Source organism: Chelonoidis abingdonii, chromosome 2 (genome assembly GCF_003597395.2).
Source record: "Chelonoidis abingdonii isolate Lonesome George chromosome 2, CheloAbing_2.0, whole genome shotgun sequence".
Classification (NCBI taxonomy): Eukaryota; Metazoa; Chordata; order Testudines; family Testudinidae; genus Chelonoidis; species Chelonoidis abingdonii.
This window is the reverse complement of record NC_133770.1, coordinates 91302396-91321919: the sequence shown is the minus strand read 5'-3', so window position 1 is coordinate 91321919 and position 19524 is coordinate 91302396. Positions and strand designations below refer to the sequence as shown.

The 19524-nt window shown below is 41.4% G+C and overlaps 1 protein-coding gene across 9 annotated transcripts in view; it reads left to right on the top strand.

Moving 5' to 3' along the window:
* Positions 1-19524, top strand: part of LRRFIP2 (LRR binding FLII interacting protein 2) — a 125707-nt gene that overhangs the window by 7566 nt on the left and 98617 nt on the right. For all 9 annotated transcript variants that reach the window (XM_032792624.2, XM_032792618.2, XM_032792619.2 and 6 more), the window contains exon 2: positions 1894-2047. In XM_032792624.2, coding sequence (XP_032648515.1) covers positions 1958-2047 — 90 coding nt within the window. In that variant the 5' untranslated portion in view covers positions 1894-1957. The remainder of the gene's footprint in view (positions 1-1893; positions 2048-19524) is intronic.

Here is a 19524-nt window from a genome sequence, read left to right as displayed (position 1 = left end):
ATAACACAAATTCGGATATAAAGCAGTAAAGCAGTGCTCCAGGAGAGCGGGGCTGCTCGTTCTGGAGGATCAAAGCAAATTCGATATAACACGGTTTCACCTATAACAGGGTAAGAGTTTCTGGCTCCCGAGGACAGCGTTCTATTGGGATAGAGATGTACATTCTAATGTTAAAGGCTTTGTATGTTAGCTATTGAATGGTGCTACCACTTCTATCTATATAATCACGGTGCTACTAGTATCTGTTTTGTACAGCTGTTTTGAGAAACCTGGAATGTGAATGATGTTGTAGCACCAAAAGTTCTGTTGTTGTTGTGCTATGTAGTTTATCCTCCTTCTCCTGCCCCCGCCCCCCCCTGCTGCAAGGTTTTGTGAAAGCATTGTAGAAGTAAAAGGTCTGTATGGGAGAGTATTAACATTTAATAGAGATTTTTCTTTCTGTTTTTGTTAAAATGTCAGAAGCATTTCAGGGCACGGAATAAATGGGGCAGAAAAGTTAAGCATGTTGCCATTACAGATAAGGGTTCTTCTGATGGTTGAGAGGAGCAGCTTGCTGTATTTGCTTTCCTGGCACTTGCAATCTTTATTTTGACAGATTGATCCCTTCCAGGTCACCCTATTTAAAACCTGAATATAGATTTGAAGGTGGAATGCAGCTTTGCCAGTCAGCCTAATAATGCCTATAATAAATGCTGTATATATAAAGTAGTCATTCAGGTGTTCTGATTTCTAAATGCATCAGAGCATTAGAGGGAAATTTCATTACATCTTTCATATAATTTCAGTAAATCTGAATGACAGGAATTTTTAAAACAAGATTCATCTGTGGAAGTTTTATAGTCATGGTGTATACTATAGGATACTATTTATGCTGTATACGGTACCATACAATAAAAAGTAAGTTTAAAATTCCTTCTCTAATCCTGCAACTCATAGAAGCAAAGCAGCTAAGAAATGTAATGCTCCACCGCCTTGAGCAAAGTTCATGTTATTTTATATTTCCCTATTACAATGATTTTATGATAGCTTTGACATTTAACTTAAGGTCATCTCAGCAGTTCCAATAAAAAATATTTACTAAAGGGAACTTACAATTAAATATTTTGTGAGCCATTACTTCGCATATTAAATTTCTCCCTCTCCTGAGCAAACTTTTTGACCAAAAAATCTTAAACTTTAAATATATAATTAGTAGGTGTCTGAGCTTTCCTCCCTTTAATCCCCATCCCAAACCCCGCCCCTCTGTCTGCTTGAAACAAAACAGTGTTCTCTTTCTCTTACATCATTGGAGCAGCCATGATGTCTATCTTCTCATCCGGCCTTCTGGCTGCAATGAAGGGTGTGTGTATGTCTACTAGCCTACTTCTAGCCTGTTGTGAAGGGGGCATTTTTTTTCTACTTTAGTCCCTAACCCTTTTTCACCTTCTTCACCTCAGTGAATAGCTTCAATAATTGTATCTACTGTTGCTTATGACTCTTCCTAGCAGCAATAGAATGACATTAATGTTTGTGAGAGCTTAAATACTGCATTTGGCATTCTGAATAGTAGTAGTGAAAAGTGACAAGATATTACCAATGGCAAGTTGCTCCTTGGCAAAACTATGTGGTATTAGACAGATTGGTATTGGAGCATCCTGCAGACTTAAGAATTCTGTTGAATACAAATAGAATGTAGTCTCTATGACCATAAGGGCAGGATATTTTTCTAAAATGAAAGCTGAGATTCTGCAAGACCTGTGGTGACTTTCTGGTGAAATTCTCCTGTTCTTCTTCCTCAGGGAAAAAAAGTGCCAGAGAAATCTTACCATGGCAGGTAGACTTCTTAAGTGTTAAGTATGTTACATATAAAGAATCAACAAATAAACCTGATAATATTTATGCTTTTTATTTCAGATCTGAAAGTTGAGTTTTGACCAGTTCATTCTTGCAAAAGAAATCTAGAAACTAAAGAATAAAAATGGGGACTCCTGGATCGGGGAGGAAAAGAACTCCAGTAAAAGATAGATTCTCCGCAGAAGATGAAGCCTTGAGTCACGTTGCCAGAGAGGTCTGTAAAAATTAAATTATCTAACATATAAAGTACAAATGAAAAGTGTTTAACTCAGAATGCAGCCATAAAAATTAACTGTCTAATGCTTAGTTCTTAAAGTGGTAAGAATAACTAGTTGCAGGTATTTGACAATTGTTATAAAAATGGAAGTATTTAAATACGTAGTACCTTAAATAAAACGTTACAGTAATATATTTTAGCTTAGTTTAAAAGTGTATTGTAGATCTTACTCATTTATTCTAAAGTATTTGGTTATGTGTTTTCCAAAGAAATGGCTGTTAGTCCAAAAATGTTTTGAAAATCTATAGTCATCTGTCCTGTGATTTATGTTGAATTCTAGTGGATATTGCACATGAAATTCTGTGTTATAACTTTCAGGGAAAGTTCATAATTTTCAAAATTATTCAGGAATATAAATTTTCTGGACTACAGTTGTTATCTGAAAATATCTTCATTTGTAGATGACTGGGAGGTGCATATTTGCCAGAGGCAAGCAACTGGAAGTTTGTAGGAGTCTTAAGAAGAAATTGATGCAGGGAGGAATTTGGTCCTCTCACCCCTAAGGGTGGTGTGTGTCTTCCTCAACCTCGGGTTGTCTACCAGAGGCCTGGGAGTTTGAGGGTTCTGCGTAGTATCTTAGCTGTTCCTAGCACTGCACTCCTCTGGACAGAGAGCCCTGATATTGTTCCTGGGATCTGTTGGAGCCACTCACCCAGCTTAGGAGTCACAGCCCCGAGTGCTCCTACCACCACTGGGACCACTTTGGGCCTTCACTTTCCACATCCTCTCTAGTTCCTCTTTCAGGCCCTGGTACTTCTCCAGCTTCTCATATTCCTTCTTCCTGATGTTGCTGTCACTTGGCACTGCAAGTAATCTTCACCACCGCTGTCGTTCTGTCCTTGTCTTTACACGATGTCTGGTTGATTGCCAGTACCTGCCTGTCCGTCTGGATCCGGAAGTCCCACAGAATCTTAGCCTGCTATTCTCCACAACCTCGTGGAATCTCCCATCTGGTCTTGGGAGGGTCTAGCCATACGCTGTGCAGATGTTCCTGTACACAATGCCAGCCACTTGGTGTGCCGTTCAGTGTATGCTGTTCTTGCTGCATCTACATCCTGCCACTATGTGTTGGACTGTCTCTGAGCCTCTCTGCACAGTCTGCACCTTGGGTCCTCTCTAGTGTGGTGACCCTGCCTCAATGGATTTGGTGCTCAGTGGCCTGTTCCTGTGCTGCTATGATCAGTGCCTCAGTGCTGTTTTAGTCCAGCCCTTTCCAGCAGGGTAGGATTTCCCAGTGTCAGCCACCTCAGCTCTGTCGATGGTACATCCATGAAGGTCTTGTCTGCCATGGCACTTGTCTGCTGGTCTTCCTCCCATGTCTGCTGCTGCCTCAGGCATTCTCCAGCGCTCATCTTTGGGGGCCATCTTACTGATGTACTCTGGATGTTCGGGTTTCCAGGACAGTGCACTTGCGCTCACCAACCCGCCGCCTTCTTTCCGGCTGTATACAGTCTCTGGGTGTTGGACTTGGGTGGAACCTCCGTGCATTGTGATGAGCTCTCGGTTTTCACATCGAGCCTCCATGTCCTCCTTTGGCCAGCCACTAACGGCGGAGTATACTGTATGACCGGGCAGGGGTATCCGTTGATGCGTGGTCTTGTTCTTCCCACTGAGCTGGCTCTTCGAGACCTGTTATCCTTTGGTGATACTTGGATGTTGCTGTTCCTTGCCTCCTCATCGTGGTTTCCATGTGACTGTGGGCCGCAAGGTACTTGTAGCTGGTCTGTATGTCTGCTATGTGGGCCGCTGGTAGTCGACCCATCAGTCTTGACTACCTTCCCTCTCTTCACTACCATCCGGCCACACTTCTTCAGTCCAAATGACATCCCGATATCTCCACTGTAGATCTGCGTCGGTAGTTTAGCGAGTCGATTCTCGTTCATTCTCGCATACACTTGATGTATCCTTTGAGAGGAGTGGCTGATAGTATGCACTCCTGAACCTGTACCCGTATCCAGTCCTTGTTGATTATCTGGCCTACGCAGAACGCAGCGGGCAGTGCTCACCTTGGTATATGCCGCACTTGATGGCACTTGTGCAAGCTGCCTTGAATTGACTCCAGTGTTGTTTCCCATAGTCCCATTGAGTTCTTGAGAAGTCCTTTAGTGTCTGTTGACTTTGTATAGCGCCAGACATTCACAAATCCACTGTGCGGCATTGAGTGCTAGGCTTTCTGTAGTCAATCCAGGCTGTGCTCATTGGCTCTGACTTGAGTCTTGGGCGATGCTCTATCTAGGAGCAACTGGTTTTTGAGCCTCTGTCGTGTTCCAATGCCTTCTGAGCTGTACTCATGTACTGGCCATATGGTCTGTAGTGTGTGCAGATGCTGATAGAGACTTTCCATGTTGTGGGAGGCAGGTTATTTGGCGGTAGTGGACGTTTGTTCCTTGCAGGGTCTTTTCATGATCAGCCTGTCCTTCCTGTGTGTAGCCAGTTTGGGTGGAGTCTGTGCTAGCAGCTGGTTCATCTGGCTGCTAGGCATTCATGCACTGCTGTTGTTTCTTTAGCAGTAGGTGTGGATATATCTGGTCAAGGTGCTGTCCAGCTCTTCATGTTCTGACCGCTGCTGGATGTTTCTACTGTGATGGTGACTGGTTTCTGTCTGGGAGATTCGCTGTGTTCTGTTCTCAGGTCCTGCAGCACTTATGACTGGTGTTGTGAGTTTCTTTCTCCCATATGTTCTTTCGTACTGTTCAGTGTTCTGTGCCTGGTGGTCTGTGTTTTGGGTTGTTGCACTGCAGTTGGGAGTACACTTGATGGTTCTTTGGAGAACAGGCATTTACTCTTTTTGGCTTGCTTCTCTAAGTGTATCGCTTAGCCTGGTACCAGTGCTTGAGCCTTTGTTTAGCAGTCCTAGCTTCAGATGAGTCAGGCCTTGTATTTTTCATGCCGAGTCTTATCCTTAATCTCCAACTCTTCTGTAGTTCACCAGCTGACTAACTTCTCCGAATCGCCTTGATCTTTCCTCCAACCTCATTTCCAGGTGGGTACATACTGTTAGTTCTTCTTGTCGTGTAGCAAGCATCCCAGGATTACAGAGCTGTCGTATACATTCATTTTGGTTTGATATGGTGTGGTAGTTGGGTTGTCATGAGCGTCTATTGGATTTCTAACATACTTCTGATGGATTACTTTCACTGGCTTGGTAATCGTTCTCGAGGATTGATGTACTAGTAGTTTCTCCTGATGTTATCCTCTATCATGCTGTGTGCTCTGCATGGAGGGTGGCAGTAGTTTCAGCTTCAGTGTGCTGCACATCCCCTTGTTTTCCAGGTCTTCTTGGTCTAGGATTGTAATGTGGAGTTGTCGTATCTCAACTGTGAGAGCAGTTCGTTTACTATGTTTAGGTTGGGTAACGAGCTTGTATTACTAGTAAAGTGTGGAGTGTAGGTTTTTGTCATCAAGTTCTCATATTTTATATATCCCCTTCATTAGGTCTACTGTTAAGTAGCATTCACATCAATCAGGTTCTCTGTCTCGTTCATAAATGTTGTTTCCAGTAGCTCACTTATCGTCAGTTGATCCTGGTTCTCAACATCTGACGCGGACTTGTTATCTGTGGTGACGTCCGAGCCGGCATGACTCTCCTAGTTCGTGTCACTCTCATATTTGAGGTAGGCAGGTGAAGCGTTAGGGGGTCTTCTGCCCAAGGACCCCTACTGGAAAGTTGGGTACCAACCAGGATTTGAACCCCGGTCTCTCGTATCAAAGGGCGGTCTCCCGTATCAAAGGGCGGTGCTCTTAACCACTACGCTATATAATAATTTTTTTTATTTTTTTTTTTACCCCTTTTATTTTTACGCAGAGACTTTCAACTGGTCTGCCTCTCACTTTCTTCTGGACCGCTATATATTCTTGATGTAAAATGCAACACCTCCTTACTTTTTATCCTGTCTGTCCTTCCTGATCAAGCCATGACCATCTATGCCAATATTCAAGTCACAGAACTTATCCCACCAAGTTTCTGTGGTGCCAATTAAATTATAATTTATTTTACAGACTGATGCTCCAGTTCTTGTTTATTACTTATACTTCTTGCATTCATGTATAGACATCTAAGAGGTTAAGCAGTTTCCCCCACTGATTTCCTTTTTATTACTCCTGTGACAGTATTATAATTTTCAATGTCACCCCAAACAGCTATCCCTCTGTTAAGACCACTTTTTTATGCTTACCTGTGGACTTTTGTCCCTGCCCACTTTGAACCTAGTTTAGAGCTCTGCTGACTAAGTTGGCAAGTCAGTGTGCGAAGATGCTCTTTCCCTTCTTGGTCAGGTGGACCCCATCTGTTTTCAGCAAACCTCTTTTTCCCGGAACAGTGGTCCATAGTTGAGGAAGCAGAAGCCTTGCTTTCACACCATTTCCAGAATGCATGTGGCCCTTCCTGCTTCATGTCAAGGGCATGAAAGGGCAAAGCGCACCAACCACCATTCAGTTCCTTTCACTACCTCCTAATTCTTCCAGATCTCCCAGATTCAAATACTGTCTCTTGTTTGAGGGGGCCATTCTTTTAAAATGATGGGCAACTAAATGCCTAGCCTGCTTATGGGAGTTGTAAATTCTGTAGGCTTGACTACAGGTATATCTCAAAGGCAAGTCCACGAAGCTGGCATCAGCTTCTAGATCTCAGGACACCACAGTGCATGACTTCCCAGTGTTGAAGTGATCAAGTGCTGCCTTGTGGACTCACGGGGCTTCATCTTCAGCTCTGGCTTCTAGAATGGCCAAACATAATAAAAGATCATCAGAGAAGGCAGAGGCCACGAGGAGTTCTTCCCTGTACTTCTCTACTTTCAAGACTTTGCAGTCCCATGTGGTTCCTGCCAATGCTGAACCCAAATGAGTTATCCAAAGTAGCTCCGCAGAAAACTTTAACTGAAGAACTTAACTCTGTTAACCTCCAGCTCTTTAACGTTGACACCAACAAAGGCTTTTCAGCACCACAGACAACAGTAGTAATCTCTCAATATTCACCATGATGTCATGGCACAGTCTCTGTTATTGATCCTTTGGTGCCATACTGCATTGACAGTCGTCCTAGTGCTGTACAAACCGGAATCTTCCTTGCTGTCCACATCTGTATTGCTGGTAGCACCAGGAGACACTCTGTCTGTAGTGAAAAGTACCTCTTTGGTGTTACCAGCAATGCCCACATGTATGGCACCAACTATGGAGTTGGCATGCTCCTTTTTCATTGTCCTCTTGGGTGGCTTCACATGATGGCTAGGGAATGGAACATTCCCATACATACTCTCCCAGAAGGTCATCTCCACCTTCCTCAGTCCACTAAACAGGACATGGGCCATGGTTCCTGACGCCATGGCCACCAGCCTCTGACCCTTTAATGCCCATACTAGGTGTCTTGATCTGCTCAGGGAAGATAGAACTACTCAGACAGGCCTTGTTACTCTAAGGCTTCTCCTTCTCCATGGCAATGTCAGGTTGCATCCACCTGCTCAGACTTCCTCTGGCATGTCCTTACATTTAGGTGATGGCACAGTTCTTCTGATTAATCTGTTTGGGCCCACTATGATTTCCTTATGCCCTAGTGATGCCGTGGTTCCCCTAAGTACGCCTTAAACAATTTTAGGTGATTTCAGGACCTCCAGAAGACAGTCTCTAACTCCTTACAAGTCCCAGTGGAGGAGGTCAGGAATCTATCCATAAACTAATCAATAGCTTACGGTCTGCTTCTTCAGGGAAGATGGCCCTTCTCATAGACGAGGCCATTATGGACCTTACACGAGTGATCTTGCCTATAGTGCTTCCCACATCCAGCAAAGTGGATGAAAAGTATCAAGTTCCATCTTATGGGACTGAGTTCTCTTATATGCAGCCAGTATCATCATCATTAACAGTGGCAGCTGTTAGTCAAAAGCTGTCAGGACAAAACCACTTCAAAACACAGTGAACCTACTAAACTTGATTTACTGACCATAAGTCGTACTCTTCTGCTAGCTTGCAGTTCTGTGTTGTTAATTAGAAGGTCATAATGGCTAGGTATGACTCCCTTAATTATGAAAAGTTCACATCTTTGCCAACAGGGACTGCCTCATACAAAGGAGGAGTATGCCACTCCGGATAACAAGGGTTAACTAGTCACCGAAACCAGCGTCCTGGCCTCACTGGAGTAACTGTTCAGTAACTACATCAGTAGTTATATAATGGGCCTTATGGCTGCAAGGATCATTGGGCTTTCCTCATGAGGTACAATCTACAGTGTAAGCCTTTTGAGGGTTTGGAATTACTCAGCTCTAAAACAGATTCATAGATTCTAGGACTGGAAGGGATCTCAAGAGGTCATTGAGTCCAGTCTTCTACCCTCATGGCAGGGCCAGATACTGTCTAGACTATCCTGGATAGACATTTATCTAAGCTACTCTTAAATATCTTCAGAGACGGAGATTCCACAACCTCCCTAAACAATTTATTCCAGTGTTTAACCACCCTGACAGTTAGGAACTTTTTCCTAATGTCCAACCTAAACCTCCCTTGCTGCAGTTTAAGCCCATTGCTTCTTGTTCTATCTTAGGCTAAGGTAAACAGTTTTCTCCCTCCTCCTTAGGACACCCTTTTAGATACCTGAAACTGCTATCATGTCCCTCTGTTTCTCTCTTCCAAACTAAACAAACCAATTCTTCAGCCTTCCTTTAGTCAGTTCTCTAGAACTTTAATCATTCTGTAGCTCTTCTCTGGACCCTCTCGTTTCTCCACATCTTCTTGAAATGCGGTGCCCAGAACTGGACACAACTCCAGCTGAGGCCTAACCAGCGCAGAGTAGAGCGAAGAATGACTTCTGTGTTTGCTCACACACACCTGTTAATGCCTCCAGAATCACATTTGCTTTTTTTGCACACGCTACAACAGTGTGACTCATATTTAGCTTGTGGTCCACTATAACCCTAGATCCCTTTCTGCCTATCTCCTAGACAGTCTCTTCCTATTTTGTATGTGTGAAACTGATTTTTCCTTCCTAAGTGGAGCACTTTGCATTTGTCTTTGTTAAACTTCATCCTGTTTACCTCAGACCATTTCTCCAATTTGTCCAGATCATTTTGAATTATGACCCTGTCCTCCAAAGCAGTTGTGCAGGACACTTGCTCGTGGATTCGGATGCCACTGTAAAGATGTGGAAATTGTGTGTGAGAGATACTGAGATACTATGGTGAACATGAGGAAATGAAAAATCCCGTGTGTACTGTATGTTTTGGATGATGTGCTGTAAATAAGACTGGACACCAACTGAAAGTGAGGATAAAAATATTGAACAGCTGCTCCATTTTCCAAACTAATCTCTATGCTGTGTGCTGAAGGGGTGAGAGGGCTGGTGGGGAAAAATAAAATATAATGATGCAGTTAAAGGCTATCATATTGTGTACATGCAAGGGGGAAGGATTAAGGTTGCACAGGCAATCTAAATTCTGGGATATCTTAACTTTTGAGTGCTTGACTTTGCCACCGAAATGCTTTCTTACCGTGACTTTTTATGTAACTAGATCATATTAGTGCATGTGAACAGGAAGTACTAGAATGAATATGTAACTACCATTTTCAGAATTTTTTCCAAAATTGGTGAAACTTAATTTTAGAACACATTTCAGTATTAAGTTAGAGACTGTCAACTTAAAACCTAGTCAGCCTTAAAAAAAAAAAAAAAAAAAAGGGGGGGGGAAAAAAAAGAAACAAGTACTTTTAGCTATAGCTGCCAATGACTTTGCTGATAATTGTGGTTTTTCAGTCATATTTTTATGTTCTGTAAAAACACCTTTGTTCTATTATGCTGGATGAAAGATCTGCACAAACGTGGGAAACTGACTTCTGCACAGAGAACAGTGAAACTAACTTCTTAAAAATGGTGTAAAAGTAATTTGTATTATTAAAATCTTGTATGATAGTGCCTTCTGCTGTCAGGTGGTTTAGCCCCTTTGTTCATGCAGAACTATCAGGCTCTTATATACTGCTTCAGAGAAAATACCATAGCCATCTTCATGCCCAGTATACAGGCTGTCATAGTCCATCTGTTAGCCAACTTAATTGAAGGCAAGAAGACTGAGTTACTTTTTTAGCCCTTTCAAGGAGAACATTACTTTCCTACAGTATAATAGAACTAATTCAGCTTCAATAAAATTAGGTTATTTAAATGGATTGAAAACTTCTTTAAAAGTAACCATGTACTTATTTCTGGAATCTCTGCATGTTCTCTCTGGGTGCTTTAAGAGTCAAACTGTCTCACTAACCACAGCATGGTAGTTTTGATACTGCCCCTGAACGTTGTCTAGGACTAGTTGGATATGGGCCCACTACACAGTTTTCAAAAGGTGACTCAATTGCCAAAGGGGAACCCATAGAATTGTCTAAGTACTTACTTGTTTCTGGTGAGACTTTCTATTCATACTTAAAGTACATCTTCCTTTTAGCTCATCTTATCGTCTGCTTTGTATTGACATTATTAGAATGACTCTTCCCTAATTTCTGTGCAATCCATCTGTCAAATAAAAAACGTCGATCTACAGGTTTTTCCGCAATGTGCATCTACAGTGTGCTTGGCACCAGATAGGATGTGGAGGTGTCCCCTTCAGCACAAGGAGCAGCTTACATTCTGAGAAGGATCAACAAACAGACATTTGGTGATGAGCAGATGAAATTACAAATTGTTGGAGTGATCAGCTTTTATCTATCTAGAGGACATCTTCCCGTCTCATTATTTTTTGCTGCCTGATAACCAGAACTACATACATTTTTTTTTTTTCTCTTTCTAGGTTGCTAAGAATAGAGAGAACCCCTCCCCGCCCCCCCTCAAGTAGAGCTTCGCTAATATGTGGGTTAAAAGTGATTTGTGCAATGGCCAGCATAGTTTAATGGTGGCAATGAAGGTCACAGTGCTTAAATACAGAGTACAAAACTTGATGTATAGGTACCCCAAAGGTCAAAGTTAGTTACTTGCTAATCTTGGGTCATTGATAGACTAGTCACTTTCATTTGTTGTTTTATAGTCAACTTTACATTCTGCTACTCATATATTAGGATAGTGCTACAGTGTCTGCAGATGCAGTGTAATGTTTACAGTCAAACCAGTTGTTTTAATTGAAATAACTTCAATATTTTTAAGTTATTAGGTTTTGTGAGAAATGTATTAAAATATATCTCCCATGATATTTGGCACTATAAGAGCTTGAATGTGATTTCAGAGTTTGTTACAAAAGTGGATAATGCTATCCCCATTTTGCAGAAGGTAAAACTGGTACAACAAGATTAACTTGTGCAAGATTACACAATGAACCAAGACTACAATGCTGATTGTTTGAGCCAAGTAGTCAACTTGTCCGTCTTCAGTTTTGTAGGGGAGGTTAGTTGCACAGATTAAATGTCAAGGTAACATCAATTTACTTAGGATGCTTAAAATCTTACTGAAAATTAGAAATTTGTGTTTTTACATCTCTTGAATTTTGGATATAATTTTTGTGGAAAAATCACTTTTTGGTCAGATTTTGACCTTTTTTAATAAGGAAAACTGGGCATTCTGGATATGAGAGAGTGCATTTCCTAATTTTCTATCTTTAATAGTACAATCTTTTGCCAGACTTCTTTAAATATGCACAGGCCCCCTTTAGATCTATTGATAGACTGATTACCGGTAATTGTTTGAATCTATTTGATTTCTCTAATGTGTGCAAGTCTGTGTGTGTTTGCATGCTGTGTTTACAGATACTTTTTTACTTAAAGCCCTACTGTGTAAATTAACTGGCTGGATTATAAAATTTCCTGTAATTTTTTTCCTGCTTTGAAAAGTGTCTTGTTAGTACAGAGTTGGCACTGATATGAAACCATTTCAACTGAGTATGTAAAACATGTGAAATGTAGTCTTGGTGAGAGTTAATTAAAATCAGGGCGTGGTATTTTTATATGGCAGGCAGTATAAATTAGTTACAATTAATTTGCCTCCTATTCCTTCACCATTTGATTACTGTTTTTGTCTTTAGCTGTAGTATAATCAAACTCTAAAAACACAATTATGCACCTATTGTTTTCTTTGGTTTTCATAAACTAATCTGGAAATAGTGACTCATCTGCAGTTGTCATGTAAATCTCACAGATTACAACAAAAGGAATTTTTATAAAATGAGTGTTGTCATGACTAAAGCCAGTAGATATTCCTTCACAACTATGGCACTTACTAGATTTTGAAAAGAAATTCTTTCAACTTTAACTAGTAGACTGAGTACTACGTTTTTGGACACAGCTTGTCTCCTTTCACCCTCTAACCCTGTGACTATCTGTTGTGAGGAATTTTCATCCTACTTGAGAACACTGAATAAATTCATGACAGACTTTCAGCCAGGGTTCAATCCTTTAACACAGGGGTAGGCAACCTATGGCATGGGTGCCAAAGTCGGCACGTGAGCTGATTTTCAGTGGCGCTTATATTGCCTGGGTCCTGGCCACCAGTCTTGGGGGCTCTGCATGTTAATTTAATTTTAAATGAAGCTTCTTAAACATTTTAAAACCCTTATTTACTTTACATAGAATAGTTTAGTTATATATTATAGACATATAGAAAGAGACCTTCTAAAAACGTTAAAATGTATTACAGGCACACAAAACCTTAAATTAGAGTGAATAAATGAAGACTCGGCACACCACTGCTGAAAGGTTGCTGACCCCTGTTTTATGATCTATGTACAACCCTTAAGGAAATAATACGATGGTACGGGCTGCACTATCAATAATACATTGATGACACACCGATTGGAGCCTGAATAAAGAGTTGCTGGTTTAAAATGAAACCCAGAAAAGCCTAAGTGAGGTAAGAAGAAGCAGGTTCCTCAGTGAGATGGAAAATGCTACCACCCTCCTCAGTCAAGAGCAAATGTCTTTTGTGAGTTATGCTGGACTTGTTAAGGACTATAAAGAAAGCAGCAATCACTGGAAGGGCCTCTCTTTACCTCCAGCAAACAAGAAGGCTCAGTACATGCCTGTGAGACCAAATCCAAACAGCCACAGTGGTTAGAATTCATTCCCTGTTGGCTGGACTATTGCATCTTTTTCTACTTTGATCTAGATAAGAAACTTAAAGAAGCTGCAACTAATGCACAACACAGCTGCCTGTCTCCTTAGCTAAGTGTTGGACATCAGTGCTCCACAACCTGTGCTACATCTCCTGGATTTTTTTAAATAAGAAAACAATAGGAAAATGCAAAAAGAAAATGGTGGATAAGCAGTATTTATGGACAACCGTAATAAATATGATTGATAAAAACAGATTGCCAAGGCCATATGTGAAATAATGACACAACCTTTTTATATGTGGTGAAAATTTACTGCAAATTTAACATTCACTTTAGCTAATATCATAGAACTATAGGGTTAGAAGGTACTGCAAGGTACTGCATGTAGTTTAGCCCCCTGCCAAGATGCAGGATTTGTTGTGTCTAAACTAGTGGTGGGCAACCTGCGGTTTTTGGACCACATGCTGCCCATGAGGGTAATCTTATTGTGGGCAACAAGACATTTTGCAGAGGTTCACCATCCACAGATGCAGCTTCCTGCAGCTCCCATTGGCCGAGAATGGCAAACCACGGCCACTGGAGCTTGTTGGCTGGCATTCCATCCCTTTGATCATCTTTGTCACTCACCTCTGGATCCTTTTCAGTTTCTCTAGATCCTTTCTATGCATTGTTGACCAAAATTGTACAACCGTACTCCAGCTGAGGCCTAAACAGCACCAAATAGAGCAGTACTATCACGTCTTGTGACTTGCATGCTATGCCTCTGTTAATGAAACCTAAAATTACATTTTCTTTTTTTGCAGCAGTGTTGCATTGCTGACTCATGTTGAGATTGTGATCCACCGCAGCTCCAAGATCCTTCTCAGCAGTTATGCTGCCCAGCCAGTTTTTCCCCATTCTGTGTTGTGCGTTTGTTTTTTCTTCCCTAAGTATAGAACCTTACATTTTCCTTTGTTGAATTTTCATTTTGTTATCTATAGCCCAGTTTTCCAATTTATGAGGATCCCTCTGAATTTTAGCTCTATCCTTCAAAGTATTGCCACCCCTCTCCCCCTACCACCTGAGCTTCCTGCTGAACACTTCTTGCTGTGGTCTGCAATATTCCATTGATTTAATGCCTCACTGAGGTCTCCATCAATAAAGCCGTTTGCTGCATGTGGTGCAATACATTACCAGTGATGTTGAGGAAGAAAAAATGCCACGAGTACTAGTTCCTCTAGTGAGCTGCTTGGGTTTTTTATTTGATCACAGAGTCCCACAGACTAGAGAGTTATATACATCATCCAGTGTGAGATGCTGATAAAGAGGCAACTGAAGCTGATCATACTCTAAATCAGTGATTCTCAACGAGGGGTACATGTACCCCTGGGGGCACATACAGGTCTTCCGGGGGTGGGGGGGGGAGGGTACATCAAGTCATCTAGATATTAGCCTAGTTTTACAATAGGCTACATAAAAAGCAGTAGTGAAGTTATTACTAACTAAAATTTCATACAAACAATGACTTGTTTATACTGCTCTATATACTATACACTGAAATGTAAGCACAATATTTATATTCCAATTGATCTGTTTTCTAATTATATGGTAAAAATGAGAACATTAGAAACTTTTCAGTAATACTGTGCTGTGACACTTCGTATTTTTGTCTGATTTTTGTAAGCAAGTAGTTTTTAAGTGAGGTGAAACCTGGGGGTATGCAGGACAAATCAGACTCCTGAAAGGGTACGGTAGTCTGGAAAGGTTGAGAATCGCTGCTTTAAATAGTCCCAATAGTGAAAGGTACAGGAAGTCTGTTCTCTCTGTGGAAGCCTGCAAGGAGAATATCATTGCAGGGCTATAGTACTTAATTTTTGCCGGGGGCTCTCAGCTTGGTGCCAGGGCTCTCAGCTTGGCTCCAGGTCAGTTTCCCATGTAGGCGCAGGAGCAGGGTGCAGAGATTAGAGGCAAAGGGAGCACAGTGCCCAGGTTAGGGGTGCAGAAGGGGGGTGAAGGTGCCCAGACAGTGCTTAATTTTTGTTGGGGCTGAGCCCCAGCACTTCTTTGAATACAAATAAGCACTGTGGAGCTATCTACCAGCCCTGAATTACGGGACTTAGTCTTAGATGTCTTCCTCAGGACAGCTGATTTTCTTTGAAATATTACTGTGTAAAAACTATTAAATCATTCACTGTTTCTGGCTTAAGTGAAGTGCGTTTCTCATTGTGTGACCAATGACTAAGAAGGCTCCCTCAGAAGGTTCATTGGATGCAAGGGTGGAATGCACAAACTGTGCGACTTGACTGTGAAGGGGAAACTTGTGCTTGAATTGTCTCCACCGCTCGAGCAGTTGCACATCTTCATTCTTTGATAGCCTCAGGGTAATATACTTTGACAATTAGTCACTTCCACGCTTGCTTTCCAAATCCTCAAACTGTGTGTGTGACCATTTTGTCTCCATTGGTGATGGTGTCTGTGTAGCTGACGAAAGAAGCATAAGATTGTGATAAACTTCTTTACTCTCCTCTTCAGTGAAAACTTTCATCCCCTTCATTTGTTGGTGCAGGAAAATCGCTGGTCTCTTCGTAGGCTTGATTTCAAACTTCTTAGTGAGACATGGCAAGGTTTTGAATTTGTGTAAATTTAGACTATTTACATCAGTGGTAGACGATGGAGATACTTTTTCAGCCTTTCGTACCAAATGGGCACCAAGTGAAGAGTGGGCTTTGACTGCTCTAGCACATCTGATGCTTCCTTGAAGAGTTGCAGGAACTCTATTAAGATGTTTAAGGTCTTTGTGGTCAATGCTATCAATGAGCTCAGTATCCCCCTTTTCTGTAAAAACGTCCTATGTTCTGTCCCACTGCTTCTTGATTATCTTAAGTTTGAGTAGCTTGCTGTTCGATCATGTCTCTAGATTTCCTTTCAGAGACTTTTGTAATCTGCTTTGAAGTCCAGATCTTCTGAAATAAGTAATGAGGTTTTGGGTTGTGTGTATCAGTTGGTTTATTGCTTCCTCTTTCTGGTTTCCCGATTTGGTAATGTGCTCAAGTATGGTATTATAATGTGCGCTGAATGAGAAAGCTATACTGACTTACCTTGCAGAAGCAGCTGCCTCCCTTTCCAACTGACCTGATATGGCAGGGGTAGGCAACCTACGGCGCGCGTGCCGAAAGTGGCACGCGAGCAGATTGTCAATGGCACTCACACTGCCCGGGTCCTGGCCACCAGTCCAGGGGGTGGGAGGGGGCTCTGCATTTTAATTTAATATTAAATGAAGCTTCTTAAACATTTTAAAAATGTTAAAATGTATTACTGGCACGCGAAACCTTAAATCAGAGTGAATAAATGAAGACTTGGCACATCACTTCTGAAAGTTTGCCAGCCCCTGTGATATGGCAATACTGAAGTTACGTTAAGTTTCCTAAATTGCTTGGCTGCTTAAACTGTGGCAATAGGAGAATGGGGATTTTTGCAGGCTGTCTTCATCTATCATCTCCCCTTTCTATGTATATGGTGGCTGGGGGTGGAGCGAATATTTAGCCTCTGTGGGGAGGCAGACTTTGCTGAGTGTGTTGGTCTATATCACACATCTCTCTCTTTGGGGGAGGAGGACTTCGTGTCTCTTGGAAGTATACGCAGGAATTTCATTATATTCACATCCAATCCACTATGTGCAAACATGGTGAACAATATAACTGTATCCGTGAATATAGAGCAGATATCCATGGATTTGCAGGGCTCTAGCTATTGTCCAGGGATTTCTGGGAGCTAGGGATCAAGTTCCCATGCTTCTACTTTCTCTGTCTCATAAAGTAATGCTTTCCCCATTTTTTTTTTTTTTTTTTTTTTAAACTCCCACAGTTCCATGTACCTTTTTTCGGTCTCAGTCTCTTTGGCAGAAACATGGGCCCAGTAGAGCTCAGTGCAGTTATCATGAGCATTGCTAATACAGGACGTACGCTTCTTGTACGTTTGAAGAACTTGAAGGAGTACTGCTACAATAGGGAGTGTGATGAGGAAGATGCAGAGCGAGATTCCTTCAGGCATTCATGGAGCAGCTCCAGTTGGTGGATTGCTGCTTCTGGGCCCGAGAAATGAGCACTGATTGGTGGGATTGCATCATAATTCATATTTGAGAAGACCAGCAGTAGCTGCAAAATTTTCAGATGCAAAAACCCACTTTCTGGATCTGTGGACCAAACTTCTCAGACCTTCAGCTCAGGCACATCAAAATGAGCTGCATTCATTTTGGAGAAATGAGTGGCAATCACGCTCTGGAAGTTTGTAATACCAGATTGCTATCGGTTAGTGGGGGAATCAGTTTGGAGTTGGTAAATCCACAGTGGGGGCATGTGTCATCCAAGCATGCAGGGACATTAAGTGCCTCCTGCCACACAGGGCTATGACTCTTAGTAATGTACAGAGAGTAGTGGATAGATTCGCAGCAATGGGGTTCTCAAACCATGATGGAGAAATAGATGGCGCACACATCCATGTTCTGGCACTAGCACACCTTGTTATTCAATACATCAACAAAGGGATTTTTTTTCATAGTTATGCCAGCAATAGTGGTTCACCAAGGATGCTTCACTGATATTAATGTGAGCTAGTTAGGGAAGGGACATGATGCTTGCATTTTTAAGGATACATGGCTTTTCAAAGAGCTGCATGCAGGAATAGTCTTCCCCAACTGGTGTGTTACCTTTTGCATGTTGGAAATGCCAGTAGTGGCTCTGGGGGACCCAGCCTACTCCTTGCTCCCCTGGCTCATGAAACCATACATTGGCCACCTTGACGGTACCAAAGAAAGATTCAGCTATTGTCTCAACAGGTGCAAAAGAGCTGTGCTTTTGGTAGATTGAAGGGTCGCTGGCATGATTTACTCAGATGAGATCCAGTTTAGTATCAGCCAGTTGGTTTATTGGGATAGACTAAAGAGTTTTTCTTTACTCTGTCAAGCTTCCATCGTAAGAGCTAGCAGCTTGTTGGCATCTGCTGCTGTTTGTTTCCTGTCCACTCCTGCTGGGACTAGTTATGATGGTCTCTTTAGCTGCTGGGACTCTGCCTCCACCCCTTTCTCCATCTCTTTGCTGGATTCTTGAAGCTTCTGAAGGAAGAGAGGGAGGGAGTCTTTTCACTACACCAAGCTGGGAGTTTGTCACCAGCAGCTGCCTGGCATAGCTGCAGCTTCTCTTTCGTTCTGTTATCAGCCTCTTCCAGAGCACGGTGTGTATTAAAAAATTCAAACGGAAACTAATTCCAAAACTTGTTCTAAAATTTAACTACAAAATTTGTTTGAGCAAAACTCAGGTTAGGTGTTAACTCTTGTGGGCCATTAAAATATGCAAAAATGCAAAAGACCAAAGGGTTACCTGTACTTAAGAGACTTTTAAAGGTCAATTTAAAAATCAGGCTTCAACCTATTTTTTTTATTTACTGATACCTGTAATAGTGACTTTTGTAATTGAGTAGAAAAAATTTTATTCCCTGTTTTTCTACATTGTTCACTTCATGCATTTGACAGCACACAGTGTATAGTCAGTTTCTTTTGTTTATATTATTTTTTCCACACAGTAATAGGAGCGTTTAAAAAAGAAAGACAGGAAATTGTTGCATGTAAAAACACAAAATTGGCAGAGGGATTCAAAGGCAAGTGAAATACCTGGAACTACAGTACTTTTAACACCTTTTTAAGATGATGTGATTTACAGTAGGCAATGTCCCTTTTTTGATTTCCAATTTCACTAGAAAAATCAAGCATTTCCAGTTCATGTGATATTCCAATTCTTTCTGCTTAGATCCATGCAGATGAATGTGTATTCTTAGAAATAACATCAGACACATAGCCAAATAAAAAATATGAAAAATACTTTTTTAAAAAGAACATATCCCCATTTTCCTTGGCAGATGATTTTCTTATATTAGCTGTCAGACGTTGAAAAGAAAGCCTTAAACATTTGCTTACCTTTCTGCACCACAGACTTACTTTGTTAGAACATTAATCCTTTAACTCTCTTTCTTAATAATGTTTCTGGATCACCATAATCTTGTGTGGTCCTATGTGGTTATAGGGTATTAAAGCGTGTTTGTGGATCACCTTTTAAAGCAAGAATAAGAATTTCTTAATTAATCTATTTGGATGATTTGCAATTCATCCAGTTTCCTAAATGGTTTCCTGATGCTGATAAGTAAGGATAAGATTTTGTCACGGAGATCACAGATTCCGTGACAGAGAGCCTTCATAACATTTTCTGCTTCAGGGGCCTTGAAGCTGTTTAGTTTTCTCCCCTGGGTGTCAGCCCCCACCCCTCATTTTTAGTAAAAACCCATTAATTTATTTGTTTGCCCACAACCTGTCCATTTCTTTTACTAAAAATAAGCGTGACAAAATCTGTACCTTACTGATGAGTTAAAGGGACAAATAAT